Source organism: Coturnix japonica, chromosome 1 (assembly GCF_001577835.2).
Source record: "Coturnix japonica isolate 7356 chromosome 1, Coturnix japonica 2.1, whole genome shotgun sequence".
Taxonomy (NCBI): Eukaryota; Metazoa; Chordata; class Aves; order Galliformes; family Phasianidae; genus Coturnix; species Coturnix japonica.
In genome coordinates this window covers 130,527,351-130,554,112 of record NC_029516.1, presented here as the reverse complement: position 1 = coordinate 130,554,112, position 26,762 = coordinate 130,527,351, and the positions used below count along the sequence as shown (strand labels likewise).

Below are 26,762 nucleotides of genomic sequence, written 5' to 3'. Positions count from 1 at the left end.
TCCTGCCTCTAAGTGCAGCTTTCTTGTTGACGCTTCTTGTCTCATAAAAGGTTTTAATTTAATTAATTTTAAAGAACAGAATCAATTGAATCAATTCAGTTTATGGCTTAGATCATAGCGCCAGTTGATGAAAATTGAATTGCGTTTGCTTCATTGCTATTTGGCTTGCACTCGGGTGCTTGCAGTAGCATTGCTTTCAGCCTGGTGGTAAGACAGTGCTGTCTCATTGCAGAAGTCACCAGTTTGTGGCACTCAGATGTACTTGCCTGTGGGCAAACTTTGTTCCCCACTGGCTTTTGCTTCTCCTTCACTTGAGCCTATTGAGTTGAGACGGAGAGGTGTGTGGTCCCTAATTTTTCATTCCCTGCCTTCTCATCTAGTACATTTCTGCTCCTCTATTAATCAAAGCACTGGTTAAAAAACTTCACCCCCAGCTGCTTGCTGGGTGAAGTCTGTGGGAACAGATTCTTCAGGAAATGGAAGAGTGATGTGCAGTAAATAGTATATCCTGCTGAAGACAGGCTTGTTTTTCTTCCATCCTTATGGTATCACATTACGTAGCACTTTATGCCACTGTTCTATATGGTGTACTGTAGAACTGCTGAGACATTTCACTATGTAAGACTATATTGTACTTCTTTTTTCCCCATAGGCTTCTCAATAATTTTAAACTCAGAGTAAAATCAGTCTATGAACAGCAGTACTTTCTTGTGCCTCTGTTGGGCTGGAAAGTTATGTTTCTGTCCTTTGTGTGTGCTCTGTGTTTTGGTTTTGTTTTAATGGTCATTGATCAGCACATAAAAGTCACGGGGAATGGAAATGTAATTACTGAGGAAGACAAATAGACAGTAGCAGCAGGTTGCATCAGAAACCTGGCCAGGATGTCTAATGACAGGGGAAAAACTGAAATCAAATTCTGGTGTGATGAGCAAGATTTGACGAGTGAAACTAATGATCCTTGAATTAGAAAAGAAGGCTGAAAACTGTGCCAGTTAATGAAAAATCACGCTGAATCATTGTTGGAGCTCGGCTCCCTTTCTAGGATAGAATATTTATTTGGCAGAGATGCACTGCGTAATGTAGTGCAAAAGCTGCGTGGAAACAAAATTAGCAAGCCGGTTCCTGAGGCTTCTTTGTGTGGATACAGAGAAGACATCCCTTTTCAATGAGCTGTGCTGGTCAACTGGTAATGGTGGAACCTTCTGTCAGCATGGAGTGTTCCTTGAGGTCCCCTTGCTTCTTACTAGGGCTCTGTGAGGAGCCACAGCAAGGCTGGGGAACCTTGTTTTTCCCAATCACTGACATTGCTCTGGCTTTTTCTAGGCTTTTCGTGGCCTATTCTCACAGTCCTTGACCTACCACTGGAATCACGTTAGGCTTCACATTCTAGAGCAGAACTGCTCCCTGAAGGAAACACGGTATTGAGGCCATATTATTGGGATCATCTTATACCCTGTGTTCATTCCTGCTTCACTGGGCCCCAAGCCAGGTGGAAGTGTGAAAGGGCTGGGGGAGACTGGTAGGAGGAAAAGAGAATGTGCTGAAATGGCTGGAGGGAAGGGTGCTCGACAGGTGGGGAGTTGCTCAGTGTGGTTTGCCTGGTTCCCCTGTCCTCATGTGGTATATGAAAATGTATTCATGACAGTATTGCTTCATGGTAAGAGTCGCCTAGTGGTCTATCAGTTTTAAGTGCATATATCATAATGCTTAGATGCAACAGCTGTTACATGCAAGTGATACAGTCTTCTTTGCCTTTATTCCCTTACCAGATATAAGAAACATTTCTCTCTAAACATGGGTGAAACAGAGCAGAGGCCAACAGCAGGATCCCGGTTAGGAGCTCAGGAGAATGCTGGGATCAGTACCTTGGAGCATGGGCAGAAACCACCTCTGACACCTCCTGGAAAACTCATCTCCATCAAAATTCAGATGCTGGATGACACGCAAGAAACTTTTGAAGTTCCGGTAAGGATATGAGGGTTGAGTGGCTAAGGATTGTTGAAACGTGCACGGTTTAAAACCAGCTCTCGTTTTATTTCAGCTCTGCAATTGTTTGGTTTACAGATTCTTGTTACAGAGAAAATGGCAGTTATATCACTGTTAAATATATATGACAATGCAAACAGAATAACGTTAAGCAGTTAAGTGAATTGTAAATTGAAGTTAGTATTTGCTTTCTGCTTGAACAGCTTCAAAGGATGTGACTATCTTCGGTGTTTTTTTTCTCCCTTGGTATGTTATATCACTGGTTACTTTCTGAACATTTGATGTATTTCCTTGGTGCTCTTGTGCCCTTAATCCAGTAGACTATAGTACCAGATGACTTACTTATTCCCCCCTGGCAACTTCTTACAGCGGGTAACCTGAAATCATGGAAGTTATCACCAGTTTATCACTCATACAGACACCAAGTGCTCATACATGCAACAACGGCGGGGAAAGAATCAAAACTACCCCATCTAAAGTTTCTCTCTATGGTCACTCTGCACTGATACTAATCTAGGTTTGTACTTGCCAAGTGCGCAAACAGTCACTACTGCTTTTCTGTGTGTGTGAGCAAAGGAATCAGTTTGAATTGGTTTTGATGCATTAACACAGAAACAGTGATGTTTTATGTTATCTAACTGTTAGTAACCACTAATGACTTTAACATGCTGCACTCAGGTGATAAACACGGTAAGGCTGTCGAACACCACTGCTCTTATGAAAGAGCTGGAATGTATGTGTTCCAAAGTTCTCAGTGTTCAGTGAATAGGAAACTGGAAACCTGAGTTCAAATTTCATCCTTTGTTACGTGTGTTTTATGTTGCCATGGGAACCTCCGTGCCTTCTTTGGCTCAGTTTTCCCTTCTGTGAAATGGGGGGTAACCAGCAAGATGTGTAGAGCTCACATATGTACCACTGTATAAAACTGCTTATGCTCACTGGTGAAATACTATACCTGTATTAAAGCTGAAACAGTTATGACTAGGAAAACCCACACAAAAATTTAGTATTCCTTGTTTGTAGGGTGTTTTTTTGTTTTGTATGTGTGTATATGCATGTGCTTTTTGGTTTGCTCTCTGCTGCTATTTGTGACCTGACTAGAACTGCATAGGCAGCCTTAGAATTTCTTGTAATAGAAAGAAATCTCTCCAGACAGGTATTTGTAACCAGCATTGTCATAAAGCGAAAGGCTCACCTATATAGCAGCTTGTTATGGCTCTGCACCCTTCCGAATGCCTATTGCATACCTACAGTGAACAGCATAAAATCAGTAGTTTTGGAGTACACATTGCTGTCCAAAAATACAGATCCAGTGTGAAATACCACATTCTGCTGAGAATTTTGCTGCGTGTTGTATGCAGTACAAAGACCCAGAGATGACAGATGATGATTTTATTTTCCTAGCTAATAAAAGCTTTCAAAAACTCTTGGGAAATAACACAATTAATTAAAAGTTTATAATGCTCTTTTAACAAACATTTAGCAGGAGCTATTTTCAGCTCAAATCCCATTCATTATATTGTGTAGAAGCAAACGTGAGCAACAGGTGGCTGCAGTACAGCTGTATAGCTTTGCTTCTGGCATTTTTTCCACCCTCAGTATTTAGAAGACTCCCAGATTACTTTCTGTTTATAAACTTAAGTGGCTTCTGGAAGACTTAGGTTGCAACAACCATTCGGGTCACTTCAGTGTGAATATTTCCTCAGGCATTTACTTCATAACTACGTCCATTCGATGAGAGTCTGGTTGGTTTTAAAATCAAACCTACTGGAATCTGTAGAGTATTTGGAATGGATTCTTGAAGCTTCTTGTCTCCAAATGGAACTATAAACATGATTGTCAGTCTACTCTAAAAGGCATTAATTTTTCAGTCCCATCTCATAGAAATAGATTCTTTTTTTTTTCCCCCAATACATGCAAATTGTTTATTCACATTGGAAAAGCCATGTTCCCATTCATAAGCATGCTCTTTTTTGCTACCAGATTGGTGCAGTATACAGAGAAAAAAGAAAGTGATGCCATTTCAACAGAATATATTAGGAGTAGCAAGTATGGCTGTGGGCAGGAGATGTTAAGCATATATACCTGAGTACATCTGTGCATTTGCTTTTACTGAAGTTAAAGGTTTTTGCACAACTGAGGGTCTGAACTAAACTGAAGGCTGACCCTTCCAAATACGGTATGAGGATAAACTGATAAATCATCGTGTTTCTCTCAGCTTCGTGGGTTTCACTGGACGTTGTTTTCTCTGTTAGCAAATAGACCAAACTTTGACAGGTTTTATGTCTGCTTACTCTGTACTTTGGAGAACGGCATGAATTTTTTTATGCCACCTTACTGTTTGCTTGTGAACTCTGTAAAAATAGAAACCAACACTGGTGCTTCTCCTTCCTGACCTCTGAGACAGAAGTAAAATAATTGGAACTATCCATCTGCTTAGTCCTCCTTCCTTGCTACTCCTAGAATTCCTTTTGTTGTATCATCAGCTTACCCATTACCTAATACCCATTAGCTAAAACTGGATGTCTTGGTCCAAGTGATCTTTCTCATGTCTTGTTTTATGGGTTTTGTGTTTTAGTAATTTTATAGAGGACAAAATTCAATCCCATTGCACTTAGGCAATACTTTTCCTCCCACCGTATGCAAATAACCTGTTTTATTAGAGCAAAATCTTTGAGATTTGTCTGCTCTATATATAACAAGAGAAAAACGTGACCTACTTCCATGCTTCTCACCAGTGCTGCTGGTTAAAAGTAAAGGAACTTCTGTCATTTCTCCTTCACCAAGGGGAAGCCTTGACCAGCTGTTGGTATGAGTGTTTTGGTGCTATCTACCTATACCGTGTCCAGCTCATATTATATTGTTTGGGGGGGGAGAGGGGGAACACCTTAATGTTTATGCCACTGTGATGTATATATTATTTCTGGCACTGAAGCAATTATAAAAATTAACAGAATCTGCTTGAAAACTACTCCTAAGCAGAAAGAAGCAGTGCTGATCCTTTCCAGGCAATGCCGAAGGCGTTACTGGTTCTCATGTGAAGCCGCTGTGATGAGTCAGTGGCTCAGACCAGGTTTAACCATGACCGATGTGATGCCTGTCGCTGGTCATATCATAGTCTTGCAGAGAACGGCACTGATTTGACTGGAATGACACTGTTGGTGCTGAACAGAAAGTCAGTGTTGTTTCTTTCCCTATAGCATCAAAGGTGAGGGTTCTTCTCAGTAAAGCTCAGGTCTCTTTAATCAAAAACAAGCCACACTCCTCTTTATTGTGTCTGAGAGAGAATAGCTGCTGCCTTGTTGTGGCTGTCTTTTGGAAAGACTAAAACATGCTTGCCTGTCAGATAACTGCAGTTTATTAAACATCTGTTTTCTGTCTTATGTAAACTGTCTTTCCCTCTGAATGTGATCAAGCTTAGCGAAATATTCAGGCTTGGGAAATGTCATTCACTTTGAGGGATTAACACCTGGTTTATTAAGCGAAAGGAGTCTCTTAATAGGAAGCAGGGTGAGGGTTTAATCCTTAGTAAACATCAGCTGTAAACATTTCATTTCTGTTTGCTTTCTCAGAAGAAGAGAAAGATTTCCTTTACAAGGTCTGAGATTAAAGACTGAATGGTCTCAGTCTACAAGTATTTCTCTTCCACTGGAGTTCAGATGTCGTGGCTGGGAATTCCTGTGCCTCAAGCTCAGACTGTTGAAGAAGAAAAGACCTCGTAATCCTGCTTGGACTGTATTTCTTAAGGCTCGTGGTCTGGTGTGGGGATTTTAGTTGGTTGGTTTTGTTTGTTTGTGCAGCCATATCAAGGTGGCTCATACTCCCTTGGTGGGGAAAGTACCTTCTATTAAGGGTATTCCCAGCCAACTTCAGGCTGGTGTACGTATGCCAGGAAAAGCTTCATATTAAAAGCTCTCAGTACTTAACAACAAACATTACATGTTCTGTCTTAAAATTTGCACAGGCATCGTGTTACTCTATTAAGAAATTTCAGCGACGTTTTATAAATGCGTACGTTATTTTCCATAACATTTATGGGCTGTGGTAATTGCTCTGTCCTCGATATTTACCTCTCTCCTCAATACGCATATTATAACCATTAAAGTTTCTCAGAATAAAACAGTGATTTAAAAAGGATGTCAGGCAATAAGGCAGTGCAGAAACATGAAGCAGTGTTTTGTGCTTTCTTAGGCAGCTTCAACTGTTACATGAACTGCATTTTTTTCCAGCTTAGGAAATGAACAGCAGGTCGGGTGTCAGTTATTCATCACCTTGAGTCTTTCTTTTCTTCACATGACCGAAATTATTTGGCTGTTGCTGTCAGACTATTTCAGTGGAAATTGAGCATTTAAGTGTTAACCGATGGTCACACCAACCTCACGGGATGTTCTTAAATTGTAAGATAAACGATTTTTTTTATAATCCTAAAACGCATCAGTTATGTTTTTTGCAGAAGAGTGTTTGGGAACACCCAGTAAACTGATTTCTTCAGCAGATGATTAGAATGTCCTTGTTGAAAGGCAGGAATGAGCTGAGGATTGTCTGGATGAGGAGTTATGAGATACGGTTTAGAAGCTTGTGGTAGCAACGGTGATGGGAGGAAGGCGAGACTAAATGATCTTGTGGTCTTTCCAACCTGATGATACTGTGAGTCTACGAATTCTTGGTTACTTGTGATAATAATTTACGTGCTTTTGAAAATGGAAAAGAAAATTATTTGGAAGTGAAATTCTGTAACATAAAGAAGCAGACTGTTTTAAAATGCTGGGTTTTCTGAAATGTTTGTTGTACTTTGCTGGTTTGACTGTTCCAGTATTCAGTACAATGAACAGGATGAGTGGAAGTGTAATTGTAATTGCTAACAAATCCAGTGTGTTTTCAGATTGAGTGGGTGAGCAGGTCACTACTGGAAGGAGTAGAGACCGATGCAGCAAAAAGTCCTCATAGCTCTCTATGACTACCTGAAAAGAGGTTGTGGCAAGGTGGGGGCCACCCTCTTCTCCCACTTAATTAGTGGTAGGATGAGAGGGAATGACCTCAAGTTGCACCAGGGGAAGTTCTGGTTGGATATTAGGAAAAATTTCTTTTCCAGAAGAGTGGTCAGGCATTGGAACGGGCTGCCCAGGGAGGTGGTGGAGTCACTGTCCCTGGAGGTGTTCAAGAAACATTTAGATTTTGTACTGAGGGACGTGGTTTAGTGGGGAAATACTAGTGGTAGGCGGACGGTTGTACTAGATGGAGGTCTTCTTCAACCTTGATAATTCTATGATTCCGTGATCTCCTGCTCGAGGTGTATGGGGAGGGATGTTCTGCCTTGGGTCAGAGGAATGAGTGGAGCTGAGCTGTTGTCTGCTTCCTTCCTCCCCTCTGAGAGCGAGAGTTGTCTGTTCTGACTTTAAAGAGTTTAGAACTTGATGTCAGACTCTCAACTAATCATTCATTGCTTCCTAGTTAAGGGTGAAAACATTGTACATTCAACAGGCTGTTTGTCATCCTTGACTCAGATTTTGTTTTAGGACAATATTAATTGCTCCCTAGAGTTGCTTGTATATCCCTGTAAGGGGAGTATAGGGCAATAGCTTGATCTTCATTTATCATCTAGGCACCTAAGTTGTTACACACCTTTGTTTCCTTCTAGCCCCCGTCCATGGGAAGTGGTGAGTGTTCTCTGTGTCTGGTAGCTGGCCAGCAGTGCTGGTGGGTACGTAATACCTGCCATAGTGCTGCTTTCCTCTCTCCTGGTTGTATCAGGGAAACTGCAAAGCAAAGCATGCTTTGGAGGAATGATGCATTAGTGCTGTGCTGCAGTGGTGCAAATGCATGCCATCATTAATTTACTTAAGCCCATTCTTTGCTGGAAAAGGTGGTCAAGCTTAGGTTATTTTCCTTAAGCTCTGCATGGAAAGCAGTTGTCTTTGCTTTTAGCCATATGCTCTGCAGGGATATAATAAGTGAGCTAGAAAAGCTTTTGGGTGAAAATAGCTGCCTTCCCTCCTTCCCCCCACATATGGTTGTTTAAATAGCTGTGTTGTCTGCAGCTAAGGAATGGCGATGTAAGGATGATGCTTCGCAAGAGTACAATCTCATGTTAGAATTTAGGCACTTCAAAGCACACCCAGCTTATATCCTTGCACTAAAACTTGAGCAAAACATCAAGGAGCTTGGGATCAGATGGGAAGCATTATTGGTATGTGATTATATCACACAGCTCGATGAATGGCCATTCAGAGCACTGCATTTCAGTAACTTGAATTTCAGGTAAAAGCAGCTCTCCCTGTAACTTGTTCTCTCACCTGTTTGGGAGATGAAGGCACTTTTACTACAGAATTTTCAGGTGCTGTCATCCATTATTTTGAGCAGAGTGGAAAGCAGTTGGTATAAACAAAGACTTGGTCAGTTGGAATAAACTACTAGCAAAATTCTATAAATTGCCCATTCCTTTCCCTTTCAGTGCATTGTCTGTTGCATATGGTCACATGATAACAATTTTTGCCTGGCAATAACACATGCTGTTGCAGTGCTTATCTCCAGGTTTATTTGTCTACTCTTGGTTTCTTGCTCTGCATGCATTCTTTCTGTGCCATTTAGCTTGGGATATTAGTCTTCGGGCTTTATGCCCGTATGATCATCGGGCATCATCCTGTGCTTTTTCTTTCCTCTGACCTCAGCTTTGCCACAAGCTCTCCCCAGCTCCCTGTGGCTGCAGGATGCCTGGGCTGCTAAGCTGATGGAGCTGCAGCCTCAGCAGCTGCTGGAGGTGGTGTTGACCCATCTCCCTGCTGCACTGGAAGAGATACTTGTCTGGCCCTGTGGTAAAGCAGCTCATGGGGCCAATCCTGCATAAAAGCTTCATTTTCATCAGCTTAGCTGGAACCAGCGGCTTATTACAAGATGAGGTTGATGCCTGTGTTGGTACAACAGAGGGGAGGAAAGGTGCAGGATTGTCCTGGCAGTGCTTCAGCTTTGAGCGAAGCTGCTGTAGTCATACAAAGCTGCAAAGATGGAAAACAAGTGTGCTGTGATACTCCAACCATTATAATGCTTAAATATCTGACTTTATATTGGTTTGCATTCCAGTGCTTCCTTGCTTGGCACTTAAAATGGGAGATAGTGGTGCAGAAAGATTCTTGAGTCCTGAGCATATCTCACTCTAGGTCTTCAACCACCTTCATTGTGACGGTGACTTCCTTCTTTAGCACAGTGTCAGGATGCTGTTACTACAAATCACACATTAGGCTGTACGGAGGAGCAGGAGTCCATCACTTTAGATCTGCACAAAGCTAAAGAATCTCTCTGTAATGAGATGATTAAATTCTCATCCACATTCATTGGCAAGATGAATTTGATACTCTCTAAAGGGTTTCCAACCAGTTCCCAGGTTTAAGAAACTTTAAAAGGCTTAGTAGTAGGCTGCTTAGCTGTCAACTTGTCTCCATTGCTCCAATGGGATGCCTTGACAAGGCTGTGATTACAGCACGTACACACAATTAAATATTGCATTTTACATGACAGTGCATAAATCACATAAAATGCATGGCTGGAAGTGTCTGCCAAGGTCTTTGTAGCTGTCTGAATAGGGCTAGTGTGTTAAAGTCATTCCTGGATAAATATGTCAATTTTGAATAAAAAGCAATGCGTGACAGACATGAAATGCCTGCTAACAAATAACAAACAGCAGTAGCAGAAGTAGATTACAGTATCTCTCTTTCTTATTCTCACCCCTTAATAGGAGGCTTTAACTGATAGAAGTCTGGTGCTGCTCTCATGCCATAATGCCTTCATGTGGTTCTCAATGAGCTTATTTGTAATAATCTCCATTTAGTAGATGGTGGACAGTATTTGTGTTTGGATGTTGTGTGGTTTTCAAAAGCTTTTTCTTCATGAATCAAGGGGACGTCTTTTGTTTTTCAAGGACTCTTGGTGTTTTAGTGCTTCGTGACATAATACCGATGCTCAGTTTTATTCTCTTCTGTCTTCTAGGTCCCATCTCATCTAGGCCTTATTAGATGAACTGCTGTTCATAAATGAGATGTCCTAAGCTTGCATCTGCTCTTGAGTTTGTCACACCATTCAGGTTTTTAATTCCTCACTTTATGTCAAAGAATTATCTTGAGATTGTGTCCTTTGAAAGTCTATGGAAACTTCTAAAGCTAAAATTCAAGCAGAATGAAGATGATTGGAATAGCACATGTAACTTGGTAATTCTGTCAGTCTGAAGAAGAGCAAGGTAGGAACATGAGGCTGCAGGAAAGCAGGCCTTGTGAGGATAGTGTTGTTTCCCTTAACATAAGCTGAGTCTTGCACTGCTGTTCCTTTTTGTATCTGTTCCATGAAATAAATAACTTTGAACAGGTATATACCTTTCAGAGGAAAGGTCACCTCTCTGCAGAGCATTTCCAATCTGCACTGCTTACCTTTTGTAGCAGGGAAGATTACATATACACAGCTTAGCCAGAAGAAGTGAAAAAGGTCATAGAGGAAACAGTTCAGCATTTTCCTGGGCCTGGGGAATGATCCTTTGATGGGTCAGTTAACACCTTTGCTGTACCAAACTGCCTTAGCTCCAGTATAGATGCAGCTGTGTTTCAAACATAAATGTGGTGTCATTTTCAAAATGAGAAGGGCTTATTTCAAAGTCAGAGATCTCTTGGAATATGGATTCAGAAGATTTCATCACATCTCCTACCAAAAAAAAACCAATGGCAGTCAACTACGTATATGATGTATTTGGACCTGTAAAAACATTTGAAAAAGACTGAGATTAGAGAGAAGTTGAACAGCAGCAATGGCAGATTAACATGTGCAGCACAAACAGTTTTTTCAGACCTAAATGGTTGTATGTATTTTGATTTATTTTATTTTTCATTTTCTCTCTTTGACCTTCTTTAATGTAGGATGGAATTCCTTATGATTTGCTAAGTCAAAAAAGACAATCCTCTTTCATGGTTAACATTTTCCTGAACCCACAACCTCAGTATGCCCACAGAGCGCAACATTCTGCAGATAAGCACTGATGAAACTCATTGGTATTTCTTGAGCGAACAGAAGTTACCAGTGGCTTTGGTTTTCATTTTTCATTTCACTTTCTTTCACCTACTTACTCCAAACTGATCCATTTGTTTCCTTAATCTCCGTTTTGTAAGGCTTGAGCTGTTCTACTTTAATTATGTCACAAAAGTGAGCCGGTTGTTATTATTGGGTATGATTGTGCTTTAGTGAATAATAGTCTTTTCAGTCACTGTCTGAGTGGCAAAGTGGTTTGTGAAGATGAGACTGTTTATAGGGAAGTCTGCTTGATGACTGCTGCAGAAGTGTGATGGAAGAACGAGAGGAGAGCTGGGAAAATAGGGCATCTTTAGGGTATCCCCTGTAGTGCTCAGGAATATGATTTAGCAGAGGTTTTTTAGAGTTAGGGTTCTGGTTAGGCTGCAGTTGGACTTAATGATTTTCAAGGTCTTTTCCAACCTGGGTAATTCTATGATTCTATGCTCTTGAGAAACCAAATAAATAGGTACATTTATAAAAATGTAACTTTCCAGATTTACTTATTTTTCCATGTATTTGATGCACTGGTGATCTAATGCTTTAAACGTGCCGTAAACAGCACAGCATGACACAGTCCCTTCATGGAGAAGCACTATAAAGCAGCAGTAACTGCACAGTGTAGCCAAGTGCCAAAACTAGAGAAAGGATCCCTTCCTCATTCCCACATTCAGTTACCTCCTATCAGATACTTAGGCATAGCAGAAAGTTAATGATGTAGCTCTTAAAAATTACTGCTAATTGCAAGTCTGTTATGTTAATATGATTAATTTGAAGTGGAAGCTGTAGCTAAGATACTGCTAAGGCGCAGTTGTTTATACAGCTATATAGTTGCATGTGCAGTCATAGCATAATTTCCTGTGCCTTTCTGTACGTGTGCAATGGCAGAGAAAGAGAGACTGGCTGATTTTATTTCTGGTAGATTCAATGTAGTTATCAGAAGATCCTTCACAAATTGCAATGTTTAAAGATATACTGGGGGGAGGGGGAGGAGGGGAAAAGACTTCAATAAAAATGCCCAAACCAACCAAATCGTAGAATCAAAGAATGGTTTGGGTTGGAAGGCACCTTTAACATCCGCTAGTTCCAACCCCCCTGCTGTAGACAGGGTCACCTCCCGCTAAACCAGGTTGCTCACAGCCCCATCCAACCTGGCCTTGAATGCTTCGAGGGGAGGGGGCATCCACAGCCTCACTGGGCAACCTGTTCCAGTGTCTCATCACCCTCACAGTACAGAATTTCTTCTAATATCTAGTCTAAATCTACTCTCTTTCAGTTTAGAGCCATTTCCTCTCATCCTGTTGTTACCAGCCGTTATAAAAAGTCCCGATCCAGCTTTCCTGTGGGCTCCCTTCAGGTACTGGAAGGCTACTATAACATCCCCCTGGAGCCTTCTCTTCTTCAGGCTGAAGAGCCCCAGCTCTCTCAGCCTGTCCTCACAGGGGAGGTGCTCCAGCCCTCTGATCATTTTCATGGCTCTCCTCTGGACCTGCTCTAGCAGCTCCATGTCTTTCTTGTGCTGGGGGCACCAGACCTGGTTGTAGTACTCCAGGTGGAGTTTCACAAAGGCAGAAGGGCAGAATCACCACCCTTGACTTGCTTGTCATGCTTCTCTTGATGCAGTTGGCCTTCTGGGCTGTAAGTGCACATTGTTGGCTCCTGACACCCCCACGTCCTTCTCCTCAGAGTTGCTCTCGTGCCATTCTCTGCTCAGTCTGCATCAACAAATCAACACAAGCATTTATAGATACCCTGAAATGATGGATGCTTAACTTCCAAAACTGCCCTCTTTCAGCTCTTCCAGGGCAGAGCTGCCATGTATATGATGCCATGATGTGGCACTGCTGACCCACTGACTCCTGCAGGACCAGCTGTCTTCTCCAGATGGGCAGGGAGAGTGGCAAAAGCAGCTGAATCATGCTTTCCAGAATCCAGCTGAGCCGACCAAAAAGCTAATTCCGAATTACCAGAAAGATAAGCTTCTTGTTGCATTGGCAACAGAAATTCCAATCCTGACTGATTTGTGATTACTGCAAAAAATAAAAGCAGAATTGGTGAGGCTGGCCCTGCTTTCGTTTTCAGTTTCTCAGTGAAGCAGTATTTGAGATTGAGATGTTGAAAGGGAATATTCATGTTTAAAACCAGATTGGGTTTTCTTGTGCTCATTATTAGAGAGTGGAAAATTTTCCCTCGTTGGTGCAAGAAAGCTTCTATTGAGCCAAGGTTGAGCTGAGTATAATGAGAAATCAATAAAAGTTGTAAGTAGCTTGAAAGTTGTTCCAGTTTGCATGAACTTCTATCATGTGAGCCTTTGTCCCTGGTAGAAAATGTTTAGCTTGAAGGTTAAGATGAAGGAGGTGACTTTTGATTATCCAAAGAATGAAGGCTGTGTTGGTATCCTCATTCCTGCTCCTTTGCATATGGTTCTTTCATCCATTTAGTCTGTGCTAGTAAAGAAAGAGGGCTGTTTGAAGAAGGCACTGTGGAGCGCTCTGTCTCTCATCCAGCAACAGTTGAATACTTTATGGAAGTATATTAAGTCCCTGACAGGAGAAGGTAGCCAGCTGGCTGCTGCAGCAGGATGTTCTTATTCTGCCTCACAGCCGAAGAGAAGGAGCTGGCAGCACGCCGGCTGCACTCGCAGGGGGAGAGGGAAGGCACAAGACTCCTGCAGTATTTTAAATAGGTGGGCCCTTAAGCAGAAAAATAAAGGAGAAAGCACACTTTTCAAGTCTGCCCAGGCCACCAACTGGAAAAGTGGCAAAGGACTGACTTTAGTACGGGTAATTACCACCTAAAAGACTCCACGGTTTGGGATAGCTTAAGAATCTGCTTACTGAAGGGCTGCAAGCAAGTTAAATGATTACGCTGTTATTTGTCTTGCTTGAAATGGCACGCACAGGGGAGGTGTCCCGCTGTTGAAAATAGTGATGTAACAAGATTTAGAGTTTGGATATTCTTTCATTATCCTTTCCTCCTCTACTGAACACAGTTCAAGTCCAGGCAACAGGGTGGCCTACCAAGGAAGATAATTGAAAAGAAAGGAATTGGTATTATAATTGGCAAGCATGCCAGAGGGAGAGCACAAGAACAGGGCTCATCGTTCCGTTACGCCAAGTTTTGAAACAACACGAGGTACTATCCAGTTGATCATCCATTTCAAAGGAGGCTAGTGGGTGAAAACAGCTTTAAGGGATTTTCCCTCCACAACCAATTAGTGCAGGAACAGATACACATGCTGAACTATAAGTATCTCAACCAAGGCAGTCCTGAGGCCGTTGTTTTCCATCCTGTTATCCCCTGTGTGCTTCCTGGAATCCACTATGTGTGGATGCTCCGTTAACTGATAAAGCAAAGCTCCTCATTTATATGCAGGAGTTGACAGTCCAAGAGAAGTTGTTTTCAGTAATGTAATGAAGGCATCTTGCTGGCTTGCATAGACTTGAAGTGCAACCCGGATTTGAGTTCTGTGTAAATGCTGTTCAGCGTCCTCTGCTATGTTCTATAACAGACATTCTCCCAGGTGTACCATAAGTACTGAAGGTAAAGATGACATTAAAGATAAGGATGAGAGTCCCCTGTGGGTTTTTGGAGGTGTAGTTTTGGGTGCTCCACAGGTATCTGAAACATACATGTTACGGATTTTCAACTGTTATACCCGTCATGCATTCACACCATCACAGAATGGATGGATCCACTTGAAAGGAGCTTCTTCTGGAGGCCATTTTGTCACACAGCGCTGCTCAGGCAGGGCCGCCCAGAATCAGGCTGCCCAGGATCATGGCCAGGTGGCTTCTGAACACAACAGAACTTCTCTGAGCAAACTCTTCCAGTGCTCTGTCACCATGTATTCGTGGTTGCTTGAATGTTGTAGTAAACCTCTGTGTCCAAGACCATCTAAGACCCATGTCTGACTGTGGAGGTGGCTAAGTATCTGTGTGGTCTAGCTTGAGCTTTTAAAAGATAGGCAGGAAACACTGCTGTGAATTGCTTTCCCTGTTGGCTTTTTTTTTTTTTTTTTAATTGACTTCTCACGGAGAGTTCAGAAAAAAACCAAACTTGAATGCTGGTATCAGTTTACTCTCCCTTCCCATGCTGGTAAAAGTGAAGTAAGCTCTGATATTTGTGTGTTCATTCACCGTGAATCAAACGTGTTAATTAAAATGATGCTTTTGACCCCTATGTGAACTGATTACAGCACTGGTTTAAGATTATAGGTTGTTATAATGGCTGCTGTTTTTAGCACTACCTTAGCTGCTGTTCGTCTACTTCACAAGATTAAAGATTATCTGACAGTGTTAGATGGAAATAACCAACGTGCCTCAAAATAGTAGAACCATATACAGAGGTGGGTGAGCCTTTTGCATATCCATCTGAAGTCTGCTTTTCCTTTACTTCCATTGGGAGCAAGCAGTGTCACACTGGAAGCAATTAAAAATATAGAAGTACCTTATGTGTATAATGTAGATGTAGCTGCTAGCTGAAATAATGAAAGGAACTGTCAAGCATAGTGTATTTTCTTTGCTTGCAAATTTGTTTTGCAGCTTGCAGACCTGCTTCAGCTACTAGTAGAGCTCAGTGGACAGAGGTTGTGAGAAGGGCTGGGAATTTATGGTGCTTCTTCAGTTGTTTTCAGTTGCTTGGAAAAGAGGGAAATAATACAGCTCAGATTTCTCTTTGCAAGTTGAAGGAATTTCAGCCCTTGTTTTCAGACTTCCCACTGCTTGAGGCTTCAAAGCCATCTATGTGTGAAAGAGGGGAAGGAGGAATACACAGCAGGGCTAATCTTACCTTAAAGAAAGCGTAAGAGTTGGAACTCCAGCTGTAGGAAAACATCTGAGGTAGCAGAGAGGATATTCAAAACACATGCATTCAGTTCCTTGGGAAACAGGTACCGCATCACAAAGACCTTGGTGTCCTGTTAAGCAGGATATTGATTGCATATTCAGTCTTTTAAAATCTGTGGGCATTTTGTCCGTTTTCCTTCTAAAAAAGGTATGGTGTCTGGCTTTGTGGGGTTTATTTATCTGTCATTTATTTACTTCAAAATGTGGCCATCTGTTTTGTACCCAGATAATCCGTGCACAATAAGAATGTGGTAAGAATAGCGTTTTAAAGAGTTTGTTCTGGATTTAAGAATCAAAGGTGAGGGGAGAGGCTGACATTAAAATCATTACCTGTGATGATGCCATTTGGAGGAAGAAATTAAGACACTTAACAGCTTTTCTTTTTTAACTTCTGATCCGAGTGCTGAGAGTGCTGAAACATCTCTGCCCGTCCTGTTTGTTGCTGAGTGTTGTCAGACTTCTAATGTCTCCTGCTGAAAAAGGAAATTCAGCTGGAATCCCAGTTCCGTCTGTTCTTTTGTGCAGAAGCACTTTCTCACAACAGGGCAGCTACTTAAAGCAGGAATGCGCTGCCAATTTGTCTCGAAGTCCTGCTAGCCACATGGGAAAAGCTCAAGAACAGTGAGAAAATCACGGTCTGTTTTATCCCTTTTTGCATGGGAGCAGGCAAATTTACAAACCTCAAGAAGCACTGGAAATGGGAACAAAAATGGTTGCTTGTTTCTGAGGGTGAGGTAGCTCTGCTACGGACTCCTGCAGCAAACCTAGCGTTGCAAGTTAGGTTGAAAAAATACTTTTAATAGGCAGAATAAATCGGGTGATCATGAAAATATCTCATTTCTTTCCTGCAGTGAAGTAATCCGTTTCAAATTCCAGATCACCGAGCAGATGTCGTCAGATTTTATAGCAAGCAAACAGTAGTACTATATAAACATACTATTTAGAGAGAGAGAGCGGGTGTGTGTATATTAATATATAATGTTATTGGAACACAGTCTGGCTGAGGCAGGCAGGGCCCTCTGTGTGCCTGTGTCCCAGCCCCTGCTCCAGCAGCAGCACCCAGAGCAGGGTGCCCAGGCCCATGGCCAGGCGGCTCCTGTAGAGCTGCAGGGAGGAGAGCCCACAGCCTCTGGGCAGCCTGTGCCAGTGCTCCGGCACCGCACAGCGCAGCGCTGCTCCTGGTGTGCAGGGGGAGCCTCCTGGGATACAGTCTGTGCCCACAGCCTCCTGTCCTGGCACTGGGCACCACTGCAAAGAGCCTGGTTCCAATTTCTCTTCACCCTCCCTTCAGGTATTTATAGATGTTAATGAGATCCCTCTGAGATCCTTTTTGCTGCAGGGGTTATTCAGCTATGATGCTCTGAGGAACTGGGAGAACACCTTTTGTATCTGTGTTGTTAACAAGTAAAATAATGTTACAGATGGCAGTCTTGACATGGCTTCTGCTTTAAAACAGTGTCTAAATTGCTTCACAGAATGTTTTCCAATTAATTGCTTCCATTTACTGCTTTCACACGTACATCGTAGTTATGGCTAATGTCACATGGCTGACCTGTTCTGTGGTGGTTGTTTCTGTCCTGTACCATCTTCCATCATTGGTAGTTGTGCTGATGATTCTTCTGCAGGGCCCCATGTACACGTTCTCACTTCACTGCATGGGGGCTGCTGTATTGGAATGAAAATCTCCTTGAATGCATGAAGCTACTTTTATTGCTCTGCCAGTGAATTCTCAGGAACAGACAATCCACTCCTATGAGCCAAGAGCTAAGGGATGGAGCTGCATTTGAACTCCTGCCACATGTGGAACATAAAGATAGAGGTGAATTGGGAGATCAGGATCTCTTATCAGGAAGGCTTCAAAGGAAGCTGTCATCGACTGCATTGAAACCTTTGACACTTGAGCCAGTTCCTGCGTAGAACCAGGTGGGCTGGTTGCCACGCACCTGTTCTGAAACAAAACAAGAATTGCCAGCAGAAGTCTTTAGGGCTACTGCATCTATAGGTGCCTTTTTATTTCTGAACGGTGATCATTATTGATTTATTTATTTCTGAGGCTGTGCCATTAGAAAAAGGAGGAGTCAATTAAACAAGCAGGAGCATTATAACACAGCGATATCACAAAATACTTCTTAGCGCTTGAGCGTTAGCCTTGAAAATGCTTATTTGCATTTTGGTGTTATCAACAAAGCATGCCATAAAACACCTGAACTGCACTGATTTCTGATTGTAGACACGGCAGGTACAGCCAGGGACAGAAAGTTCCTGCTTAATCTTTGGTTTTGCAATCCAATCCACACAGAGAAGAGGGAATTGTTCTCTCTTTGCCTTCATTCACTGTTTGCAAAACAAAAGAGACTAAGGGATGTGGTTTGAAAGGTGACACAGATTTTTGTACTGGAGCTACAAAAAAGTAGTAGTTCCTTGGGGCTCAGCTGAGTGCAGTAATCACAAAATAACCTTATCCTTTCATGGGAGAATTAAGGATATTTCAGCACTGTTCCTTGGAAAAGATGAAGCGTTTACATCCATTTCTAACAGTTCAAGTTATCTGGAAGCACTGCTGTAATCCCATGGGATGAGGCCTCATACTCTACAAAACCATCTGTCAAATACTTATTTAGGCTCAGTTATTACTTTGCCCCCTAGATCCACGCTGTGGGTTTATCTCATGTGCCCTTTGTTTGGGATGTTTTTATTCAATAAACTGTCTCTGATTAATCATAACATTTACTCAGACCCACTCTGTTTAATGTGCCTTTGTGGTGTTTTTTTCCCCCCAGCTAGCAAGAACAAAGTGCTATGCAGGAATGTAAGTGCCTCTTGACTGCAGAAATTCTAAGAGCCTGAAGTTGCCCAGCTCAAAGATTTTTGTTGCAAGCACTCTGAATAATGTTTTTACTAAGTCAGAATTGCCGGGTTACTAACTGCATTGATTGGTATTGACACATTTACCTTGAACTGCTAACTCAGTCAGTAGTCGCTGTTTTAAATGCAAGTAGAAATAGAGCTGGCATCAGCAGCTAATGTGCTGTTTTACATTCCCAGGCTGTAGTCAGGTTCACAGAATCACAGAATGACCTGGGCTAGAAGGGACCTCAAGGATCATGAAGCTCCAACACCCCTGCCTGGCAGGGCCACTAAACTTCCACAATTACTAGATCAGGTTGCCCAGGGCCCCGTCACCTGACCTTGAACACCTCCAAGGACGGGGCATCCACAACCTCCCAGGTTCTTCTGTTCCATGTTGGTACATGGTGGTGTTTACAGACCTAAATTGTGGAATGGCAGATGCACTGTGACTGTCAAAATATGCATGTACAGACGCAGGACTTGGGAATGGTACTTACACACCCTACAAAGGAAGAGAACCAAAAAATGCAAGTACCAGGCAGATTAACTCTATAATTTGATACTGTTAGCAGCTGTTGTAGACTTCCGCCAGATAAATGATTGAAAGTTAGGTGTTTATAGAGCTCCATGCAGCCCTCGACCTGAATAAGTTTACTTTTAAAAATATGAAGGAAATCAAAGTTATGTTTGGATATCTGTAGCACAGAAAAACATGAAACAACCAGGCTGCTACTGTGGTATATATCTTTTCTGTATTCCAAAGAGATAGGCAAGTCTTTTTCTTACAGTTCATACATGGCTGCTTTTATTTTCTTACATCTGGATCTTCTGTTGTTTTTTTTTTTTAAAGCATCTCTATCTAGAAATATCCCACAGATTCAGTTCCGTATGAAATGTTTATTTCATTTGTAAGTGAGAGGAAAATACAGCCGTAAACAAGAATCTTTAGCTTTATCTTTCTTGCTCCCTGTTCCAGTGACTGCCAAGCCATTGGTTTCCCACCACGATTCTGTTTTTTGAATATCCATCAGTTCCAGCTTCATGAATTCTCACTGCTGGCAGTACCACACGTGTTTTCATTTACTGCATTACGGGTATTCTCCAGACAACCAGTCTGTTGAAAAGAAATTAATCCCAGCAGTGAACTGAGATGCCGAATTCTCAGCAGTTTCTGAATTCATGTTTTTATGTTGAGGCTATTTATATCTGGATTGAATTAATTTGAATATGTAACCAGGTGGTTGTGGTTACATCTTTTATGATCCGTTCTATGTGAAAAGCTAGCAGAATGCAACTGAAGGATGGGAAAATGCAGTAAATGCAGTTGGGAAATGCAGCATTGTATGGCTGAAAACTCAAGCTTACGTTTCTCTAATTCCTGTCTATGACTTCGGGTGTGATCAGGGTCAAGGAATATAAGTATATAGTATGTAATAACACAGTTATGTTAAGAAAGGAATTCTATATACAGTTTTTATACTAGATTCATTTTAAAATTTCACTAAAGATGAAAATCTAATGAAATATGGGGCCTTTTTGTCCTGTGGTCCAACAGTGAAAAATCTCAGAATATCCAGGCAACATCTGAGACAACCTCCTTTGAAGGAGAGAAGAGTCTTTGTAAGGTAACTTGCAAAGCCTGTTACCAAGCTGCAAATTCATACTCAGCAGGGTTGTGCTTTTTATGTCTTTCTCGTCCCATGAATATTCAAAATGGTTAGCTCAAAGAAGAAATGGGCTTAGTCCTGAACTGCATTTTACACTGAACAGAGAAAGCGAAAAGATCTGATTTTTCCTCTCTTAGATACCAAGCACTTAAACTACCCGATTGATTTTCTTTAGGCTTGTTCCTTTTAGGAGGAAGCTGGCTTAATGTGCAACTTCCGTCTGTAACGATTATCACCTCTACCCTGTTTCACTGCAACTGGAGATAATGGAAGGGAAGCATTGAAAGGTTTTTTCCCCTCAGTCCCTATTGTTGTGCCGTTTGAGAGAATTTCATAGCAAAAACGAGAGAAAGAATGTTGTGAAGGCAAGTAGAAGCCCCGCTGGTAAATTATATAATACTATATTAAGTCCTGGTTATGCGTGTGCCTGTTCTATTGGTCTTCAGTCTTTTTTGCAGTGACTGGCTGCACCGAGTGGGCATCATTGACTCCCAGAATTTGCCACAAGGAGAGAGATGTGAGTCTCCTTCTCTAGAGATATTCAAGACCCGACTGGATGCCTACCTGTGCAACCTGGTGTAGGGAACCTGCTTTGGCAGGGCGGCTGGACTTGATGATCTCTAGAGGTCCCTTCCAACCCCTACAATTCTGTGGTTCTGTGATGTGAGTGATGTGCTTCCTATGACCGAATAGTTTCTGTTCTCTGGACAAAAAGGGGATTTCAGATGTTTTACTGGGCTCTTTTTTCCAAAGGTTCCATCAAAACTGGCCTTGCTTTCTTCTCGAGGGCTTGAAGCTATAAATTCCCTATTTATTTATGATGTATTACAGCGGTCTTTGAACACAGCCTGCCTTTCTCAAGATGACAAAAATGCCTAGAATCAAAAACTTTTTGAAGTGTTAGTAAATAATTGCAGAGTTTGTTTGCAAAGAACTATGCAGGCAGCGCATTTAAATACATGCAGATCAGCAGTTTTAGCAATCAGAGTGTGCATAGCCAAAGGACTGGAAAATGTCTGTTTTAGAAAGTGCTTTGTTGGTTTCTCCTTCTGTATATTGATTTTACAAATTCTTTTTATCTAGTGACTAACATATGCATGAGGAGTACTTGTGTAATCCCTTGTGTCTGAGGGGCAGCCTCTCTGTACCAACGTTTCCCAGATCAGTCTCAGGCAGAATATTATCTCCTAGCTTGAGTCCATGCACAAAGAAGAGGAAAACACACGTAGTTGTGTTTTGTAGGTGGTAAAGAGAAAGGAAGATGTGTGATGGTTTTCTTATGGAACCATTCGGGTGACTTCTTTTCCTGCTGCGTTTATACAAGATACCTGGCAGTTAAAATGGTTTTGAGAATATCTGTCAGGCTGTCTGTAATCCCACAGAAAACTTCTGACCTGTGTTTGATTTTATGCCACAGCAAATAACACTGAACAGAGAAAGTACTTTAGAATAAACTTATTTTATTGAGGATCATTTATTATTCTGTTAGCTCAATAGTAAATATCCCTCTGTGCTTTGTGGCAATGAGGAGAAGTAAAACTTGACAGATAGAACTGTTTTGACATTTAGTTTATAGGTACTTTGAGCAGCAACCAAGCGCTTGTGAATTGTTTGGGGGCTGATTGTTGGCCTCCCTCAGTCTTTACTCCACGATGAGCCTCTCTTGCCTTTGTTGAAGAGTTCATCTCCCTTGGTGGGATCACAGAAGGTAGTTACCAGATTCCCTTCCAATGAAAACATGAAATGGAGAGGCGCAAACGTTGGCGTCCCTCAGGACTCCACCACCAGTGCAGTGCAGCTGCATTAACAGTAGCCCTGGTAAAACTGTAAGATGCAAAAGAGCACGGGGAAGTTGTTCTTTGTATTGTCCTGGCCTTCATGTGCAAGGAGGGCTGCTGTCAGGAAAGCTATATTGGTTAGGTACATGAGACAGACTAAAGGTAATGAGACCAAAGCTGTGGGCTGATGTCGGGCAGAAGGGATGGAGAAAGTTACAGATCAGAAAGCTGGTTTGGAGGTGGAAGTGGTTGTCTAACCGTGGGTTTCAGCCCCTGCCCCTAGGAAAACTGTGCTCTTGGCACACTGCTGCTGAGTGCAAGGGTTGGTTGGGAGCTCCCTGCTTGGGTCTGGTCCAACTTTCCTTTTGTAAAGCTGCAAAAGCACTCAGGGCTCAAGGTTGAACAGGGAGCTCAGTGAAGTGATACATGTCTGAAGTGGTTCCGTAGCCATCTTCTCTTTCTGCCGTCATATTTAATGCAGCAACTTGCACAGAGATTATATGTGTTTAAATAAATAAATAAGTTCTCAGTAACTTCTGAGCTTCACTCAGAATTTTCTGGCCTCTGCAGGAATGCCACTAGGCATTCCCATATTCGCATTTTATGCATGAGAGAGTGTAAGCAGGACGTACTAACCCTTTGCCTGGAAGTGCAGTACAATGTAGAACATACCCAGATCAAAATTAGGTTATTCTGAGAAGTCAGTTTGGGCTTTCTCCCAAATTATGAAATATGTATCAGGGGGAGCGCCGTGGGAAGGCCTCCACAGTGGTTTGTTAGGCTTAATTGTATGTAGAATGGAAGACAGAAATCTGTAAGTCTAGAAAAATAAATGCAGATATACTGTAATAGGTATCTGTAAAAGGCTTTTTATTCTTGCTGCTTTTTGGCTAATCCGTGTACTTTGGGAAGGGAAAAAAATGTGTGTACGCTAATTGATGAAGGACCCTCAGCAGCTCTGTATGAAAGGCCTTAATTGTTTGCACACTAATTAGCTAAGTCTAATTTTGTTTCTACTCAGTAAACTAAATATCAGCATAGAAAAATACTCTGAATTTTTAAGGAGTTATTATATAACTATTTCACTTCAGCACACCTGTGTTGGAAGCAGCAGATGAGTGGATCAGCTCTGAATGCTGCTGTTGTTGTTGTTGGAGTCAGTCTTATTTCCTGTGTTACCACTGTGATTTAGAGCTTCTAACTTCTGACAAATGTTTAGCAGATGTACTAAGAAAACATTCGATGTAGCAGTAGGAAAAGCCTTACTCTTTTCAGCACGCCTCTGTGCTGCATCTCTCCCCCAAAGTTAAAATCTCACACTACAAATGCTATCAACAGTGCCACTTTTTTTTCCTTCTAAATCAATCAAATCAAGCATCCTTTAAGAAGAAAAATCGATTCAGCCTATTAATTAGCTGAACTCACTGTAGCGCCTGGAGGCTGGAATGTCATTCCCATAGGGTTTGCTTTAAAAATACAGACTAAAGTGGAGGGCTCACAGCTTGTCATCAGAAAGGGCTCTTAAGTACATATGTAATCTTTCATCTCAAAATGTACACGTAAACTTTATCCTATCTGAAGCAAACCTGCCTGAATATTCTGATTAGTTACTTTTGGTTCCTTTTCTGCCACATGTTAAGCTTAGGATCTTCAGGTGTAGTGGGGTCTGAATGGCCTTCAGGAATGGAGGCAGTGAACTCACCTGAGAATTGGAGCTCTCAGCAAAAAATAACAGCTAGCGCTTGGTATCTTACACTCCATGGAGCAGAAGGAATTCTGTCACTGCTCACACACACCTTTATGTTGTCTTTGTGTCTCTGGTTTCACCACCAGCGGAACTTGAAGCCGATGCAGTCCTTGCACCAAGGTGTGCCTGCCTGCCAGCGGGCCTCCTGCCTTGAACACCACCTTGGTAATGTCAACAACACAGCAGCACTTTGCATTTCTGGTTTGCTGAGCCTACCAACTAAATGTGGAAACGGAAACTTACATAGTCAGCCAGGGGTGAACTACAACTGCAGGCCAACAGCCCATGCTTCTGTGTGCTTGTGTGTGCTTCTACTTACTAACTAGAGGCTTCTAGATCTCCTACATTTTCGGCCATGTCCAGGACACTCGTCTCCAAAGTTGAATATAGAACAGTCATGAGCAATGAAACCTGGTTTCAGGTTAAGGATGGGTTGTTACTGCACACTGAACACAGTTCTACTCTACAATGTACACTGTATTTTTTGTCGTTTTTTTTTCTTCATCAGTCCCATGTGTGATGCTGTAAACTAGAGCAAAGAAAATTAGCTTGTACGTTAAAGAGAGTGCTTGCACAGAGTGATGATTTATGGTGGTATATATATATAAAACATTCACCTATTTTTGAAGTTTCATGAAATTTTCCCACAGCAGTACCTTCATCATGCCCTTGTCACTGCACCATGCTTGTACTCTTCATTAAGACTGTTTCCCTGACCCTGGAGTCATCCCTGAGTATTTTCAACAACAATAGTTCTCGAAGTCTCATAAAATCATTTAAGTAACGAGGTGCTGTGTATCATCTTAATCATGTTCTTGTTTATCTTCCCACTTTTCAAAGCATGATTTAGATATGGAGGCTACTCGGAGTTTTTGGCTAGTAACTTTTATTCTGTTATTCTTTGGTCATGACAACATGCTAATTCTGGGTTGTGTGCTGGAAGGAATATGCTTTGCTGTGCCTGTTCATTCTCCTTTCTTAGTGTTACAGTGCTCTAGAGCACAGGGCCTCAGAACTTGTGAATGGAAGGCACCTGATTTGGGAAAAGGTTGTCTCAGCTGCTTTGTAAGCACTAGCTCATGTATTCTCTTGCAGCCAAACTGATATAAGGTTGTTCTTTCTTTTATGTGGCTGGAGAACTATATGAGAGCACCACATGAAAGCGCACTCTCTCAATTTTGGTCTTAACTCAACTGAACAGACTTTTCCATACAATAGAAAACCATCTCGGTACTGTCAGGACAGCTGCTCTCAACCTCAGGCAAAGGACGGGATAGGAAAGGGTGCGCTAGGATAATATTGAAGCTCTGTGTACTATTTAAAACAAGAAGAAAATCAATCCCCCAAATCAGGTAATTAACCAAGAGAAGGGAATTTTGGTTCCTTCTCACAAAACAGAGTTTTCCTTAAACATTCTCTGGACGGAATCCTAAATCAGAATTAATGTTTCTATACGTTTAGTTGTATATCAGAAATCAAATCCTGGTCATTTTAATGTCTTTGAATTGTGATGACCTTTGCTTTATTTCCCACACATTTGGATTGACTGTTCTTGTGCTTGAAGTAGGACCTCCTGGTTGCTTTTGTTTGGAGAAAATCGAGATCTCTTCCTGCAAGCTCAAGAACCGACTATCTCAGTATTAAGCAGTGTTAATCAAGAACCATACATGGATGGACAAGAAGCTTAGTAAATTCAGCCATAAAAATAAAGCACATAAGAGGTGAAAGCAGGGATAGATGCAGCAGACTTAGGAGGAATATAGAGACATAATCCAAGTATGCAGGGATGGGCTTAATAGAGACAAACCTGAAACTTAATCTGACAAGGGGCATAAAAGGAAACAAGATGTTATTCTCCAGGTGTATCAGTGGCAAAAGGAGGACCATGGAAAATCTGGTCCTGCTGCTGAATGGAGGCTTAATAACAACAGGCATGGGGAAGGCTGAAGTACTCAATGGCTTTGCATCCATTTTCCTTGGTGTAAGACTTGCCTTTGGGAAGTCCATGTAGCCAATAGGAAAATCTACAAAAATCAGGGTTGAGGAAGATACACCCTTTCTGATGAAGGATGAAGTTACAGTGTGAATAAGCATGGTGAACATCCTCGCATTTGTGGCACCAGATGGTTTACACCTATGGGTGCTGAAGGAGAAGGCTGTTATCATGGAAAGACTGCTGTTCATCTCAGCTTTAGTGAGGCTTTTGATACTGTCACCCATAACCTCCTCAAAGATAGAGCCATGAAGTAAAAGCTGGGTAAGTGGATGGTAGGATGAACCAAAAGGGCTTAAACCTGTCTGATCTGCTGCGGGCAACTCACTAATAGAGGGAGCAGTACTGCTGAACATCATTTTTAGCCTTCTGGATGATGGGATGGAACTTACCCTCAACGAGTCTGCATCTCACACATGGAGGTGATACACAAAACTTTAATTGAGCGGAGCCACGAGGATCCTGACAAACTCTGAAACTGGATTTAACTTGGAAGTTGGCCTTGCTTTGAAGGGATGGGAGGGAGGCCAAACCAGATCTTCAGAGCTTCCATCTGATAACTCTTTGATTATAAGGGAAGTATTTTAAATAGCACTCCTTTCTCCCCTGAAAGGTCCTGGGGGAGAACACAGTCAATGATCTTTCATGTTTGTTTGCTGCAACTTAATCTAAATAAAAACATATGTTTCTGTGGCTCGTAGTTTAATAAGGATTTTCCCATGTGCTGAAAGTATTTAAACTAAAAATATACAGTTTACTTCAGTGTCATCTTCAATCCAATACAGCTTCTTTGTCGCTTTCTGTGTTTAAGCTGTGCCAAATCCAGGTCACTTTTTTCCCTTCTCGTGGTCA

The 26,762-nt window shown here is 41.9% G+C and overlaps 1 protein-coding gene across 5 annotated transcripts in view; it reads left to right on the top strand.

Annotated features, from left to right (window-relative positions):
- FARP1 (FERM, ARH/RhoGEF and pleckstrin domain protein 1) overlaps positions 1 to 26,762 on the top strand; it is a 196,241-nt gene that overhangs the window by 34,797 nt on the left and 134,682 nt on the right. For all 5 annotated transcript variants that reach the window (XM_032442028.1, XM_015851538.2, XM_032442027.1 and 2 more), the window contains one exon: positions 1,770 to 1,965. In XM_032442028.1, coding sequence (XP_032297919.1) covers positions 1,795 to 1,965 — 171 coding nt within the window. In that variant the 5' untranslated portion in view covers positions 1,770 to 1,794. The remainder of the gene's footprint in view (positions 1 to 1,769; positions 1,966 to 26,762) is intronic.